Source organism: Lygodium microphyllum, chromosome 27 (assembly GCF_053477565.2).
Source record: "Lygodium microphyllum isolate KBCC chromosome 27, Lygodium_microphyllum_v1.1.10, whole genome shotgun sequence".
Lineage (NCBI taxonomy): Eukaryota > Viridiplantae > Streptophyta > Polypodiopsida > Schizaeales > Lygodiaceae > Lygodium > Lygodium microphyllum.
The window spans coordinates 34,554,672-34,568,585 of NC_141161.1; the positions used below are offsets into that span (position 1 = coordinate 34,554,672).

The following is a 13,914-nucleotide window of genomic DNA, read 5'->3' on the forward strand; positions in this document are numbered from 1 at the left end:
TATCATCAAGTAAGATTGGATAAATCTGATATCTTCAAAACTGCATTTAGAACACAATTTGAACACTATGAATTTCTAGTGATGCCTTTTGGTCTAACTAATGCACTAGCTACATTTAATTGAATGATGAATAGCATATTTTTGAAATATCAGCATTGTGTATAGTATTCTTTTATGATATATTGGTATTTAGTAAAAATGAGAATGAGCATTATGAAAATCTGTCTTTAGTTTTCAAGTTGTTAAAAGATAATCGATTGTATGCTAATCCGGAAAAGAGTGAATTCTTCCAAACAGAAATTGAATATCTAGGACATATTGTTTCATCAGAAGGTATTAAGGTTGACCCTAAAAAGATAGAAGCAAATTTAAATTGGCCCATACCCAAAAATGTGCATGAGTTACGTTCTTTTCTAGGTCTTGCTAGCTTTTACAGAAAGTTTGTGCGAAATTTTTCATTACTTGCATTACCTTTGACTAAACTTTTAAAGAAAGGTATTGTTTATAATTGAACTGACAATCAACAAAAATCTTTTGATTTATTGAAACATGCATTAACCCATGCTCCTGTATTACAACTACCTGATTTCAATAGACCATTCTTTTTAGTAGTTACTGACGCTAGTGGATCTGGAACAAGAGCCGTCCTTATGCAAGATAATCATCCCATAGCCTATTCTAGCTGTAAAATCAAACCATCTGAAATTAAATATCATATATATGATAAAGAATTGCTAGCTGTAGTACAAGCCTTACGTCAATGGAAACATTATTTAATGGGTTCTGAATTTATGATTAAGACTGACCAACAAAAGACATCTCCTTAGTCAATCCCAAATATCTAACCGACATATTAAATGGGCAGCTTTCATTCAAAGTTTTCATCCCCTTATACAATATCAACCAGAAAAAGAGAATGTTGTAGCCGACGCTTTAAATAGAAGATCGACAATTCATAATATTTCAGTGATATCATTTGATTCCCTTATCCCTATGAAAATACTTATCATTAGGATCTTACTTTTCAAGCTGATTGGAATAAATTAGTTGCAAATAATTGGATTCCTATTGATTCACTGTCTTACAATAATGGATTCATGCTTTATGAAAAGAGATTATGTGTGATAGTTCCATTTAGATCATTTGTTTTAAATGAGATTCATTGTTCTCCATATCAAGGTCATAGAGGTATTATATCTACTTTGCGTACATTGATTAAAGATTTTTATTGGCCACATATGGATACTGATGTATCTAACTTTGTTTCTGAATGTTTAGTTTGTCAACGAGTTAAAAGACACCATGGTAAACAATATGGTTTACTAATGCCACTATCTATTCCATCACGACCATGGGAATAGATTTCAATGGATTTTATTATTGGTTTACCTAACACTAAAGCTAACCATGATATGATTTGGACTGTTGTCGACAAGTTTAGTAAACAAGCATATTTTATTCCATGCAAGAAAACTTTAATTGCATCTCAAGCTGCTCAATTATTTTTGAAAACTGTTTTCACTAATCATGGTTTACCAAAAGTTATTATTTTTTATCGTGACTCTAGATTTTGTAACAATTTTTGGATTACTTTGTTTGCAAACTTAGGAACAAAGATTGATTTTTCATCTGCATTTCATCCTAAAACAAACGGACAAACAGAAGCTATTAACAGTACTATTTTAGATCTTTTACGTGCTTACACTATTTCAAAACCACACACATGGGATACACATTTACATTTACTTCAGTTTGCATATAATAATACACCACACACAACTACAAAGAAAGCACAATTTGAAGTTATTTATGGATATAGATTGCATATACCTGTTGCATCATTATCAAACAAAATTCACACTACTGATGATATTGCTAACATACATGCCACTATTTTTGATGAAGTTAAAGATATGATTGCCAAAGCCCAGCAATTATATACAAAGCAAGCAAATAAGAAAAGACAGGCCATGAAATTTAAAGTTGAAGATTATGTTTGGTTACGAATAGAAAAACATAGATTACAAAGTGTAGATAAATACCTAGTTGTGAAATTAGCACCTAGATTCTATGGACCATTCAAGATCATACACAAAATCAATGACAATGCATTTAAACTAGAACTCCCACAACATTGGAAAATCCACAATACCTTCCATATTAGTTTATTACGACCCTTTAGAGGCCAATTACCTATACACCCTGTCTATGAAAACCCACCTTTGCTAGATGATGAGACTGCAATCCTTGAGTCTGAAACTATTATAGATATTGACTTTATGACCACTAGAACTGGCCGTAGATATTCTAGATATTTGGTCAAGTTTAAAAACCATCCTATTGAAGAGGCCCAATGGATGCACGCTAGAGATTTAAATGCTTTCCCCACTCTGTTAGCTCCACATTGAGCTAATAGCAATTGAGGACAATTGCTATCCCACCCCGGGGGTATGATGCCAGGAGGCATATTACACGGTGGATTCTGTGAGGTTTTACGGTGGATTCCGTAGGATTTTATTACCGGGGCTCATACACAAAGTGGATTCTTTGTGCGAGAAGTCGATGGGGATGCCTATTCTTTTCGGGTGTTTTATTAATTTAGTGTGTACATGGGTGATTCCATAGTGGCTGATTCCGCAAAATACATATTTAAATTAATAAACGTTTATGAGTTTAGAGTGCACACTCGTGATAAATTAAGATTAGGATTGATTTCTAACCAATTTATTTATGTAGCTGAAGACTGCTAGGTATTCACTTTTGTCAGTTTAATTGTATTATTTTACTAACGATTGTGAATGCTTCAGTTGATGTGTAGAGATAGGAGCGGTGGCAATGGAAAGCATTGGAGGATAGCGTGTATTCAAATTTATCGTTAATATTTTGATGGGCGCGTGTCTTAGGCATGGCGTCTATATTTTGCCGCACTTATTTATCAAGGTGCTTGATATTTATTTATTATTTTTGTATGTACATGGATGCACGATTTAGATATTTGTATTTGGACATTGTATTTGGGTACGCCTGACTTCTTGGGCGCCCATTAGCTTTAATTCTCTATTAGCATAAAAGCAAACTCAAAAGCTAAAGCGTGCTATTTTGTAATTTGGGCTATTATTTGAGCTTGAAGATGATTAATATATGAAATACATGCTTTGTGGAGCGCTCACACAAGGCATGGGAGGAGATTGCACCCAATTGGTCTCTTGTTCATGTCGTGCAAGCTTTCTACATTGATTTGTGTGCAAAAAGTAGAGTTCTTTTGTTATTGGGGACCTTCTGATACTCACTATGCGCGCTTACGGCATCCGATCTGTGCACCAACTACTACGACTACTACAACAAAAAACAAGAAAAGAAAAAAAAACTACTATTACTACCACCACTATAACAACAACAACAAATAAGAAAACTAAATAACAATAAACAAGAAAACGAAAAAAACCATTACTACTATAATAACAATAATAACAACAAACAAGAAAACCACTACTACTACTACAACCACGACTACGATGACTACGACTATGACCACGACTACGACTACGATGACAACGATGACGACTACGACTACGACTATAACTACGACTACGACGACGACGACTATGATCACAACGACGACGACAACCATGACTACCACTACCACTACCACTATAATAAACAAGAAAAGAAGAAAAAACAACAACAACAACAACAATAACTACTACTACTACTACTACTATAATAACCACGAATACGACCACGACTACCACTACCACTACCACTACCACTATAATAAACAAGAAAAGAAGAAAAAAAAACAACAACAACAACTAGTACTGCTACAATAAATAAGAAAAGAAGAAAAAACTACTACTACTACTACTACTACTACAACAATAAAAAACAAGAAAACTAAACAATAATAAGCAAGAAAAGAAAAAAAACTACTACAACAACAACAACAACAATAAACAAGAAACCAACAACCTCTCCCTCCTTTTCTCTCTCTCTCCCTCCCTCTCCCTATCTCTCTCTTTCTCTCTTTCTCTAATATGTTTATTGTTTTCTCCCTCTCTCTCTCTCGTTCTTTCTTTCCTTTTCTCTCATCCTCTTTCTCTCTCATTTCCTCTCTCTCCCTCTCCCTCTCTTTCTCTCTTTTCCTATTTGTTTAATGTTTTTTCTCTCTCCTCTCCCTCTCTCATTTCCTTTTCTCTCTTCCTCTCCCTCTCTCATTTCCTCTCCCTCCCTTACCCTCACCCTCTCTTTCTCTCTTTCCCTATTATGCCTCTCCCTCCCTCTCCCTCTCCCTCTCTTTCTCTCTTTCCCTATTATGTTTAATGTTTTTTCATTCCTCTCCCTTCCTCACCCTCTCCCTCTCTTTCTCTCTTTCCCTATTATGTTTAATATTTTTTCTCTCTTCCTCTCCCTCTCTCTTTCCCTATTATGTTTAATGTTTCCCTCTCTTTCCTCTCCCTCTTCCTCTCCCTCTCCCTCTCTCTCCCTCACCCTTTCCCTCTCTTTCTCTCTTTCCCTATTATGCTTAATGTTTTTTCTCTCTCCTCTCCCTCTCTCATTTCCTTTTCTCTCTTCCTCTCCCTCTCTCATTTCCTCTCCCTCTCTTTCTCTTTCCCTGTTATGTTTAATGTTTTTTCCTTCCTCTCCCTCCCTCACCCTCACCCTCTCTTTATCTCTTTCCCTATTATGTTTAATGTTTTTTCTCTCTTTCTCTTGTTTTTTCTTTCATTTTCTCTCTTCCTCTCCCTCCCTCACCCTCACCCTCTCTTTCTCTCTTTCCTTATTATGTTTAATGCTTTTTCTCTCTTCCTTTCCCTCTCCCATTTCCTTTTCTCTCTTCCTCTCCCTCTCTCATTTCCTCTCCCTCCCTCTCCCTCTCCCTCTCTTTCCCTATTATGTTTAACGTTTTCCTCTCTTTCCTCTTCCTCCCTCTCTCATTTTCTCTCTCTCTCTCTTTCTCTTTCCCTATTATGTTTAATGTTTCCCTCTCTTCCTCTCCCTCTTCCTCTCCCTCCCTCTCTTATTTTCTCTCCCTCTCTTATTTCCTCTCCCTCTCCCTCTCTTTCTCTCTCATTTCCTCTCCCTCTCTCAATACACATGAATTTTAACAAAAACAAGTAAAAGAGAAAGAGAAAACACAAAAACAAAGCAAGAAGAAAAAATGCACTCACCGTAAAGGCTCGAAGAAGGGTTTGGCAGCTCCTCTTCGCCTTCTGTACACTTCCTCCTCTTCTTCGTGAATGGCGGCGGTGAGAAGCTTTCTTTCTCCCTCTTTCTCTCTTTCTCTCCCTCTCCCTCTCAAATGCAAGATGTTCACTCTCCCTTTCGCTCTGTCTTTCGTGTATGCGCGTAAAATAACGCTCTCGAGTTTTGACCTGCATTTTTTTTGTCTGAGTACCGTCGCTAGCGATGCAAATAGCGACGCTACTATTTTGCGTCAGAAACTGCCGTCGCTATACCTCCATATCCTTGTAGTGGAAGCACCCATCCACAAAATATGGCCAAGATAACATCAAATAGTAAGCATTACCCTCAGAGAAGTGATCAAAATCTGCAGATTTTAGCTTGCTATAATAAATAATAGATTTTAGTAAATGAGAGCTAATTGTGCCAGAAGCAGATCCCAAGTCAATCATATACTGCCAAGACTATAACCAGCATCATGCGGGCAAAACATAGAAAGCATGAATTCAATACTTGAACATGTCATGAAATATTTGCCAGTGAGTAGACACACCCCCTAGTCAACGGAGCAAAGTGTGCTTGCCACTACCAAGACTTGACACAAGTAGGTGTCAGCTCATAAGGAAAGGGATCCAAGTCAAAGAGTCAGCTCATAAGCGTCGGAAGAAACCAAGACATATGAACCATACATCATCCCAAAGGGTAAGAAATCCCAAATAGTCTCAAAAGTTCAAATAGCATAGACCGTCTGCTCAATGCCTGTTAAGTATCCAAAGACGCTCCCCCTAGCATAAAGGCCGTAAATATCAAGCAACAAAACTCAAACAAAGCATGTACAAGCACCAGTGATAAGTGTCCAAGATAAGCATCAATGAGACATCCCGGACATGGAGGCGGTGTGACATCCATATGTAGCATCCATAGACATCAAGTATATCCCAAAATAAACTATGGCAAGCTAATAAATCTCCAAAATATACTCCAGACAATCGAATGTCAAGCCCAAGTAAAGCTCTAATAGCATCCAAGCTCAAATAATGTAACTGGCATAGGTAGGTGACATGAGCATAAGTGCATGTCCAAAGCGGTCAAGCATAGACCGATAAGTACCAAGATAAATATCCAAATGCCATGGAAAGTAGAGCTCAAGCTCAACCAATGATTAAGAAGCAATGTCGAATTCTTTTTTTCAATCCTCGATAGTCAATATATCAATGTACATCTCCAAGACATAACCTGAAGAGCATAGGCATAAGCATATATAAGTAGAATAGCTTCAGTCCAATTGTTTATAGCAGACATTCACTATTCCAGACTGAGTATTTCAGGCCTCAAATCAGTACCAAAATAATAACAATCCATTAATATAGCATCTTCATATATGTAGACATCGTCTGGGCATCAATATGCATCAAGTAATCAATCCTGGTAAGTATAGACTTCAAGAGATAAGTGCTGCCCTGTTTTGGCCAGATCTGGGACTGTTCAAAACAGTCAATGGCCGAGCTAAATCAGTTCCAAATGTATCTCATATAAGAAGCATAACATCCATAAGTAATTTGGTATCAATAGACATAAGAAGAAGCATCACATAAGTTATAGGCATACAAATACATGCTGTCTCAGACCTGAAATCTGTTGTAGAATATTTTATCATCAAAATTTGGCAAATCTGATATCACCATCACGTGCGGAGTGTGCCAAAACCCCAACTTAGACTCTTACCTTGCCTGAATCGGGTTCCAAATGCCCAAGATATGATAAAAAGATTGATTTTTGAGTCATTTTTGCAAACATGTGCAAATAAAACGTGAGCATGTTGCTGTACTTGAGGAGCCAAATCAGGGTGGGTAGGGGACAAGCAAGAGCCCAATGAAGGCCTACAATAGGCCTACATAAGCCTAGGACAAGTCTAAGCAAGAGGTGAAGAGAACAAGTTTCAATGATGGAAGCTATGGCTGTCTCTTCATAAAACCCTGATGTTCATGTCAAAGAATGGCTGAGAACTGAGTGAGAAGCAAGCTCTCATACCTCGTGTAGATATCGGGGAAGGCCGGGAAGTGCTCGCGAAGGTCCTGCTCTGATACTAGTTGAAAGGTGAGAAGGATCAAAGCTTGTATGTGAGAGCTATGGCGGGAGAGCAAGAGCAAGAAAGAGAGAGACAAGAAATGGGAACTCCAACAATCACAATATGTGATCGGGCCTTCCTTTATTCAAACTATCACTAAAAGAATAAAGAATAAGTGACTGTGATGGGCACCAGCCATCTGCAATGTGCAGTGGCGGGTACTGTCAGTGTAGTAATACACAGGCGGCTAGGCGGAGGCGCCTTTAACCCCAATAATATAAAATAACTAACTATACCTATAATATAACTAAGACTAAAACTAACTGATTAACCAAGTAATAATCGTCTAATTAATTAACTAAATTAACTAAAACTAATTATTTCTCTTTCTCTCTCTTCCTTGACCATGTGGCATTGTGGTGGTCAATGCCATGTGGTCAGAAGGGAGAGAGAGAGATGATGGCCACTTGACCACGTGGCGTTGACTGCGGAGGATGAGAATGATGGTGGCATACGTAGCAACATGCAAAGGAAGAGAGAGAGAGAGAGCTGCCTACACCACCTTGCAGAAGACAACACGCATCACACCCGCTACTTGCATGATCCCGAGCTTGCTCCTTGAAACCACCCACTTCATTGCGAATGTCAACATCTAATGTGAAAGAAAGAGGCAAAGAGAGAAAATACATCGCGTATGCATTAATGACCTCAACATCTCAACTATAGTAAATGATTACCAGGCAAATTCAAATTCAAATCTAGGCTTGGGGGAGAGAACAAGCTCGAGGCTAAAAACAGAGGTTCGAGAGTTCACCGAGCCTACAACCAAAATAAAGTAATATAGACATTATTAATGCATTAATGATCTCAACATCTCAACCATAATAGATGATTGCGGGGCAAATTCAAATTCAAATCTAAGCTTGGGGGAGAGAATAAGCTCGGGACCAAAAATGGAGGTTCAAAAGTTCACCGGGCCTACAACCAAAATAAAGAAGTAGCATAGAAGTATAGATGTAGAGGGCTCTTGTAATGTGGACGGTGGAAGTGCGAGAGTAAAATCGAAATCTCAAAGATCGACTCGTGTCACACGCTGAAGAATGGATTGGACTTGGGTGTAACTCATGCAGATACGATCGATTCCCAAGGCCCGGAGATTCACAGCAGAGTCCAGACGGGTCAATATATAAATTTTGTTAACGTTGGCGTCCACTCAATGAAAAAGCTGCCAAAGAAAAAAAGGCGAGGCCGCATGGGTCATCCTTTCTCTCTCTCTCACACACTCAGCAGTGAGCACCGCCCGGCGCCACCGTGACACCGTCTGGTTACCCTACTATAATTATTATCCGCATGGGTCATCTCTCTCTCTCTCTCTCTCACACACAGCACCGTCTGCGTTACCCTACTATAATTATCCAACACGACATTCTGACACTTTGAAACTGGACCGTTGCATTGGAGTCCGTAAGCAGAACGGGAAAAACTCGGGGGAGGGGGGGCCGGGGGGCCGACTTAAGAGGCAATGGCCTGTCATTGGCCAGCCAGAGCCCAGATAGAAAAATACTACAAATGTATTTTGTATTGGGTATATATGTGTATTATACATGTGGTTGTGTATGTCTCTTCTGTATGTACGGCGTAGGAGCAGAAACAGTGAGAAAGTAGCGTCCTGTGTCAGTGTGAGAGAGAGTGGGTCACCAGCGTCGTAGAGAGAGTGGGTCATCAGCTCCGTAGAGACAAAGGTCACATTGTTGTCTCTCGTTTCGAGGAACGCGCAGGGTGTCTCGAGCTCTGGTCCTCTATTTTACTGTAAAGAGCTGCACACTCCAGAGTGACTGTTGCATGCAAAGCCAAGCCGCAGCTACAGCGGCTATGGCGTCCTCCCCGGTCTTTCTCTTGTTCTTCAGCCTCGTGGTGGCGGCATGTATGTCCGTGGAGCTAGGGTCATCCGTGGGGGTGAACTACGGCATGCAGGGCAACAACTTGCCCGCGCCGGAGGAGGTGGTGAAGCTGCTGCAGGGGACGTACATCGATAGCGTCAAGCTGTACGCGTCGGACCCGGCCGTCCTGTCGGCCTTCCTCCACACCGACATCAAGCTGGTGCTGGGCGTGCAGAACGAGCTCATCCCAGCGATGGCCCGCAGCCCGCGGGCTGCGCGCCTGTGGGCCATGCAGCACGTGCGGGCATACGTGCCGGAGGCCGCAGTCGTGGCCGTGGCGGTGGGGAACGAGGTGCTGACGGGCCGGGACGGGCGGCTGTCCGAGGCTCTGATTCCGGCGATGCGGAACCTGCAGCAGGCGCTGGTCTCTCTTAGGATTCCGGCGAAGGTGGCCGTCTCGACGCCTCACTCCATGGCTGTGCTGGCCTCCTCCTCGCCCCCGTCGTCCGCCGCCTTCCGGCCGTCGCTGATGCCCATCATCAAGCCCCTACTGCAGTTCCTCTCCGAGACGGGTTCGCCATTCATGGTGAACGCCTATCCCTACTTCGCACACGCCGCGGACCCCGCCGGCGTGCCGCTCGACTACGCCCTCTTCGCGGCCAAGGGCGCCGGTGTCAGGGATTCCGGCAGCGGGCTCTCATACGGCAGCCTCTTCGACGCCCAGGTGGACGCCGTCTACTACGCGATGAAGGCTGCTGGATTCCCGGACATCCCCGTCTACGTGTCGGAGACCGGCTGGCCGTCCGCCGGCGAGGCCAACGAAACAGCAGCCACGCTGGCGAACGCGAGGGTATACAACAGCAATCTGGTGAATCGTCTGGCGTCGGGTGTCGGAACCCCTCTGAAGCCCCGGGAGCCCGTTCCCCCGACCTTCATCTTCGCTCTCTTCAACGAGAATCAGAAGCCCGGCCCGGCGTCGGAGCGCAACTTCGGGCTCTTCCAGCCGGACGCGGCGCAGGTGTACGACGCCGGGCTGATGCGGCAGGCGCCGGCGACGACGGGCGGGAGCAGCGCGGCGGGGTCAGCGGCGGGTGGCGGTAATCAGGGGTCGACGGGCGTGTGGTGCGTGGCAGGGCCCAGCGCCAGCGAGGAGCAGCTGCAGAAGAATCTCAACTTTGCGTGCGGGGAGGGCGGCGCCGACTGCGCCGCCATCCAGCCCGGGGAGCCCTGCTTCAGCCCCAACACTCTCGCCTCCCACGCCTCCTACGCCATGAACAGCTACTACCAGCGCCATGGCCGCAACTACTGGAACTGCTTTTTCGACAACGTCGGCCTCGTCACCGCCACCAACCCCAGTACGTCGTATATCAGCCCCTATCCCTTAAGTCTCTTTCTAACTAGGTAGTCAAGGATTGCATACCCACTTCGATTCTAATGATCAAATTTCCTTGTTCTCTGGACAGGCTATGGCTCTTGCATCTACCCATCCCAGTAGGGGTGGTTCCCTGCTTACCCTCGCTTCAGAAACCACTGTAGCGCGTAGACGTGCTGTCGACAGGTTATGTATGGTTCTTGTATTCACCTATCCCTTGACAGGACACGGCGTTGGAACATTATCCATCTGCATTTTGCTAGGTTGCTATCCTGCTGAAATATAATGTAAAGAGCTGCATCCTTTTTGGAAACTCCTTGCGTCGTTGATTGACTGGCGGGTCAGTAAAGCTGGTGTGACATTATCTTATCACCTATCTAATTAACCTTTATTGATCGGCCTTGTGTGATTATTGTGAAAACTAATCTCATCCATTGTAGTGTTGGTTATATCGTGGTTAAATAGCTTGGGAGTTGTAGCACCTATTGTGCGGTTCTGGTCTTTATTTGGGTTTGATTATGCAAGTTCGCTTTTGATCTATTGCTAGCACTATGGTCTTCCCTTCCTTGTTGAGGAAGACAAGCATTGAAGTGTCCATATAACAAGTAGAACGTGAGACACTTCCTTGTTGGGGGTGGATAGGGTTAATATAACCCCCACTCTTGCGCTTGCTCTGCTAGCACCCTCAAAAAAAGCTGTGTTGACCAAGCGCTTGTGGCATTGCAACTCTAATAAGATGAGCACTTGATGAAAGGCCCCTTAAATGTTTGCCCATCCTAGCACTCTCGTGTGACCATGTGTAGAAGTCTCATCCTTCTCTTTCATCCCCATAGCCGTTAGTGTGATGGTGCTCTAAGGGATTCCCAATTTGTTAGATGCTTTGCAATTTCATTTTTATGGGGCGGAGGGGAGTAGGGTTAATATAACCCCCGCTCTTGCGCTTGCTCTGCTAGCACCCTAAAAAAAAATTGTGTTGACAAAGCGCTTGTGGAGTAAAGTGACGTCTTTACCTTCCATTGGCTACTCACATTGCACTCTAATAAGATGACAAGCAATTGATGAAGGCGGGCTCTAAGTGATTCACGATTTGTTAGACGCTTTGCAATTTCATTTTTAATTCCATTGGCTACTCACATCACAACTCTAATAAAGATGAGCCTCTTGAACGTTTGCTTTTCCTAGCTTCACCAAATCGTTTGGGGGGAATTAATTGTTTGCTTACACATTGTGTCAATGCCCCTTTATTTTGCAACACAAATTGTTCATTCTTGCTTGCATGCAATTGGTTTTATAAAGATACTCCCTAACGTGTTGTCATCAAGTTAAGAGTCGTCAAAATAAATCAGTCACATATTATTAAACATGTGCTCCTCTTGGTACTCATGTGCAATTGTGATGTTTATGGGGAAGTCTCAGCCTTCTCTTTCAACCCCATAGCCCTTGGTGTGATGGGGCTCTAAGGGATTCATTATTTGTTAGACGCTTTGCAATTTCATATTAAATTCCATTAGCTACTCACATTGCAACTCTAACAAGACAAGCTGTTGGCTCCTCCTAACACTCTTGTGCAACTGTGATGTTTATGGGGAAATCTTATCCTTCTCTTTCAACCCCATAGCCCTTGGTGTGATGGGGTTCTAAGGGATTCATGATTTGTTAGATGCTTTGCAATTTCATTTTAATAAAAGTGAAGAATAGATTGTCCCTTGCCTAGATTTGTTCGCCAAATTGTTTGGGGGCAATCAATTGTTTGCTTACACATTGTGTCAATGCCCCTTTTTCCATTTGGCTACTCACATTGCAACTCTAATAAGATGAGCCTCTTAAACGTTTGCTCCTCTTAGCACTCTTGTGTGATTGTGATGTTTATTTGGAAGTCTCATCCTTCTCTTTCAATCCCATAGCCCCTTGTGTGATTGCTGCGAAGCGGAACATGTGACAAATCTAGCAAATCAAATAGCAAATCAAAATCTCAATCATAAACAAAGAATTCAGTGGAAAAATCTAATGAATCAAACATCTCAACTATTGAATACATAAGATGATTTGAATAACTCAATAGATTGAGAAAGACAAGAGGAAAACGCACGATTGGCCCGACCTTCCCCATGGCAAAAGCCATGGTTTGCCATCCTTAGCTATATACATAAGAGGATTTGAATAACTTAATAGATTGAAAAAGATAAGAGAAAAATGCATGATTGGGCCTAACCTTCCCCATGGCATCAGCCATGGTTTGCTATCCTTAACGTTATATTCTAGTTTTACATGGATATTTGCATACATATCTTACATATAATTACAAAGAGAAAATATCAATTGAAATACAGAGTTTTAAGAGTTAACAGATCTTGTAACATACTGCAGTTGCTGTAGAAAATTCTATGCTCTGAATCTTGGCGTTTTGACATCAACATCGCATTCGAAGCATGCCAAAAATTCCCAAAACAACTCTTAAAAGCTCTGAATTCCGATTCCGGATGAGGAAAAAATGAAAAAACTAAGTTTTCACCATGTTCTCCTGTTTTGTGTGTGATCTTGTTGCTTTTATAAAGAAAGTTAGAAAAGCCTTCTAAACTTAACCACATTAAGAAAATAACAAGTATTCCATATAAAAAGCTTATTTTAATAAAAGCATAGCTTAAATCTCATATTCTAAAATAATTTATATTTAAAAATATATAAATTAATAGTACTAAGGAGAATGATCTAATTATTACTAAAGAATGTTAAACTTATAACTTACAAATAGAGTAATACTTTTAATAATAAAATTAACGCTAATAAAATTAACGCTTGGACTTACACTAACGCCCAGTGTTATCCAAAGCCACTGCTGCTTGGGGTAGTTTATAAATAAAATAAATAAACACTGGTGAATACCTAGCAGTCTTCAGCTACAAAATAAATAAATAGGTTGGAACTTTGTCCTAATCTTAATTTAATACAAGTGCACTCTAAACTCATAAACGTCCATTAATTTAAATATGTATTTTACGGAATCACCCGCTGTGGAGTCACCTATGTGCACATTAAAAATGTACACATTAAATTAACAAGCTCGAAAAGGACATGCGTCCTTGTCAACTTCTTGCACAAGGAATCCACCTTTTGTACGAGCCCCGACAAATAAGTAAAGTTTTACAGAATCCACAGCAAAACCTTACGGAATCTACTGTGGAATAAAAAAACTCACGGAATCCACCGTGGTCTCACGGAATCCAACGTGGAATATGCCTCCTGGCATCAGTGATGGGGCTCTAAGGGATTCATGATTTGTTAAATGCTTTGCGATTTCATTTTAATAAAAGTGAAGAATAGATTGTTCCTTGCTTAGATTTGTCTGCCAAATTGTTTGGGGGAATCAATTGTTTGCTTACACATTGTGTCAATGCCTCTTTTTCCATTTGGCT

General features: G+C 41.5%; 1 protein-coding gene across 1 annotated transcript; it reads left to right on the top strand.

Annotated features, from left to right (window-relative positions):
- Positions 1-8,877: 8,877 nt before the first annotated feature.
- On the top strand, positions 8,878-11,254 carry LOC148012203 (glucan endo-1,3-beta-D-glucosidase-like). Its single transcript, XM_087669343.1, has 2 exons — positions 8,878-10,484; positions 10,593-11,254. Exons 1-2 carry the CDS (start codon positions 9,092-9,094, stop codon positions 10,622-10,624), a joined length of 1,425 nt encoding a protein of 474 aa, XP_087525469.1. The 5' UTR covers positions 8,878-9,091; the 3' UTR covers positions 10,625-11,254.
- Positions 11,255-13,914: the final 2,660 nt, after the last annotated feature.

Bases quoted from the DNA above. Each gene is read 5' to 3' on its own strand.
- LOC148012203 (XM_087669343.1), top strand. From the start codon at position 9,092: ATGCAAAGCCAAGCCGCAGCTACAGCGGCTATGGCGTCCTCCCCGGTC. The intron at 10,485-10,592 runs GTACGTCGTATA...TTCTCTGGACAG, and splicing joins CGTCACCGCCACCAACCCCA to GCTATGGCTCTTGCATCTAC.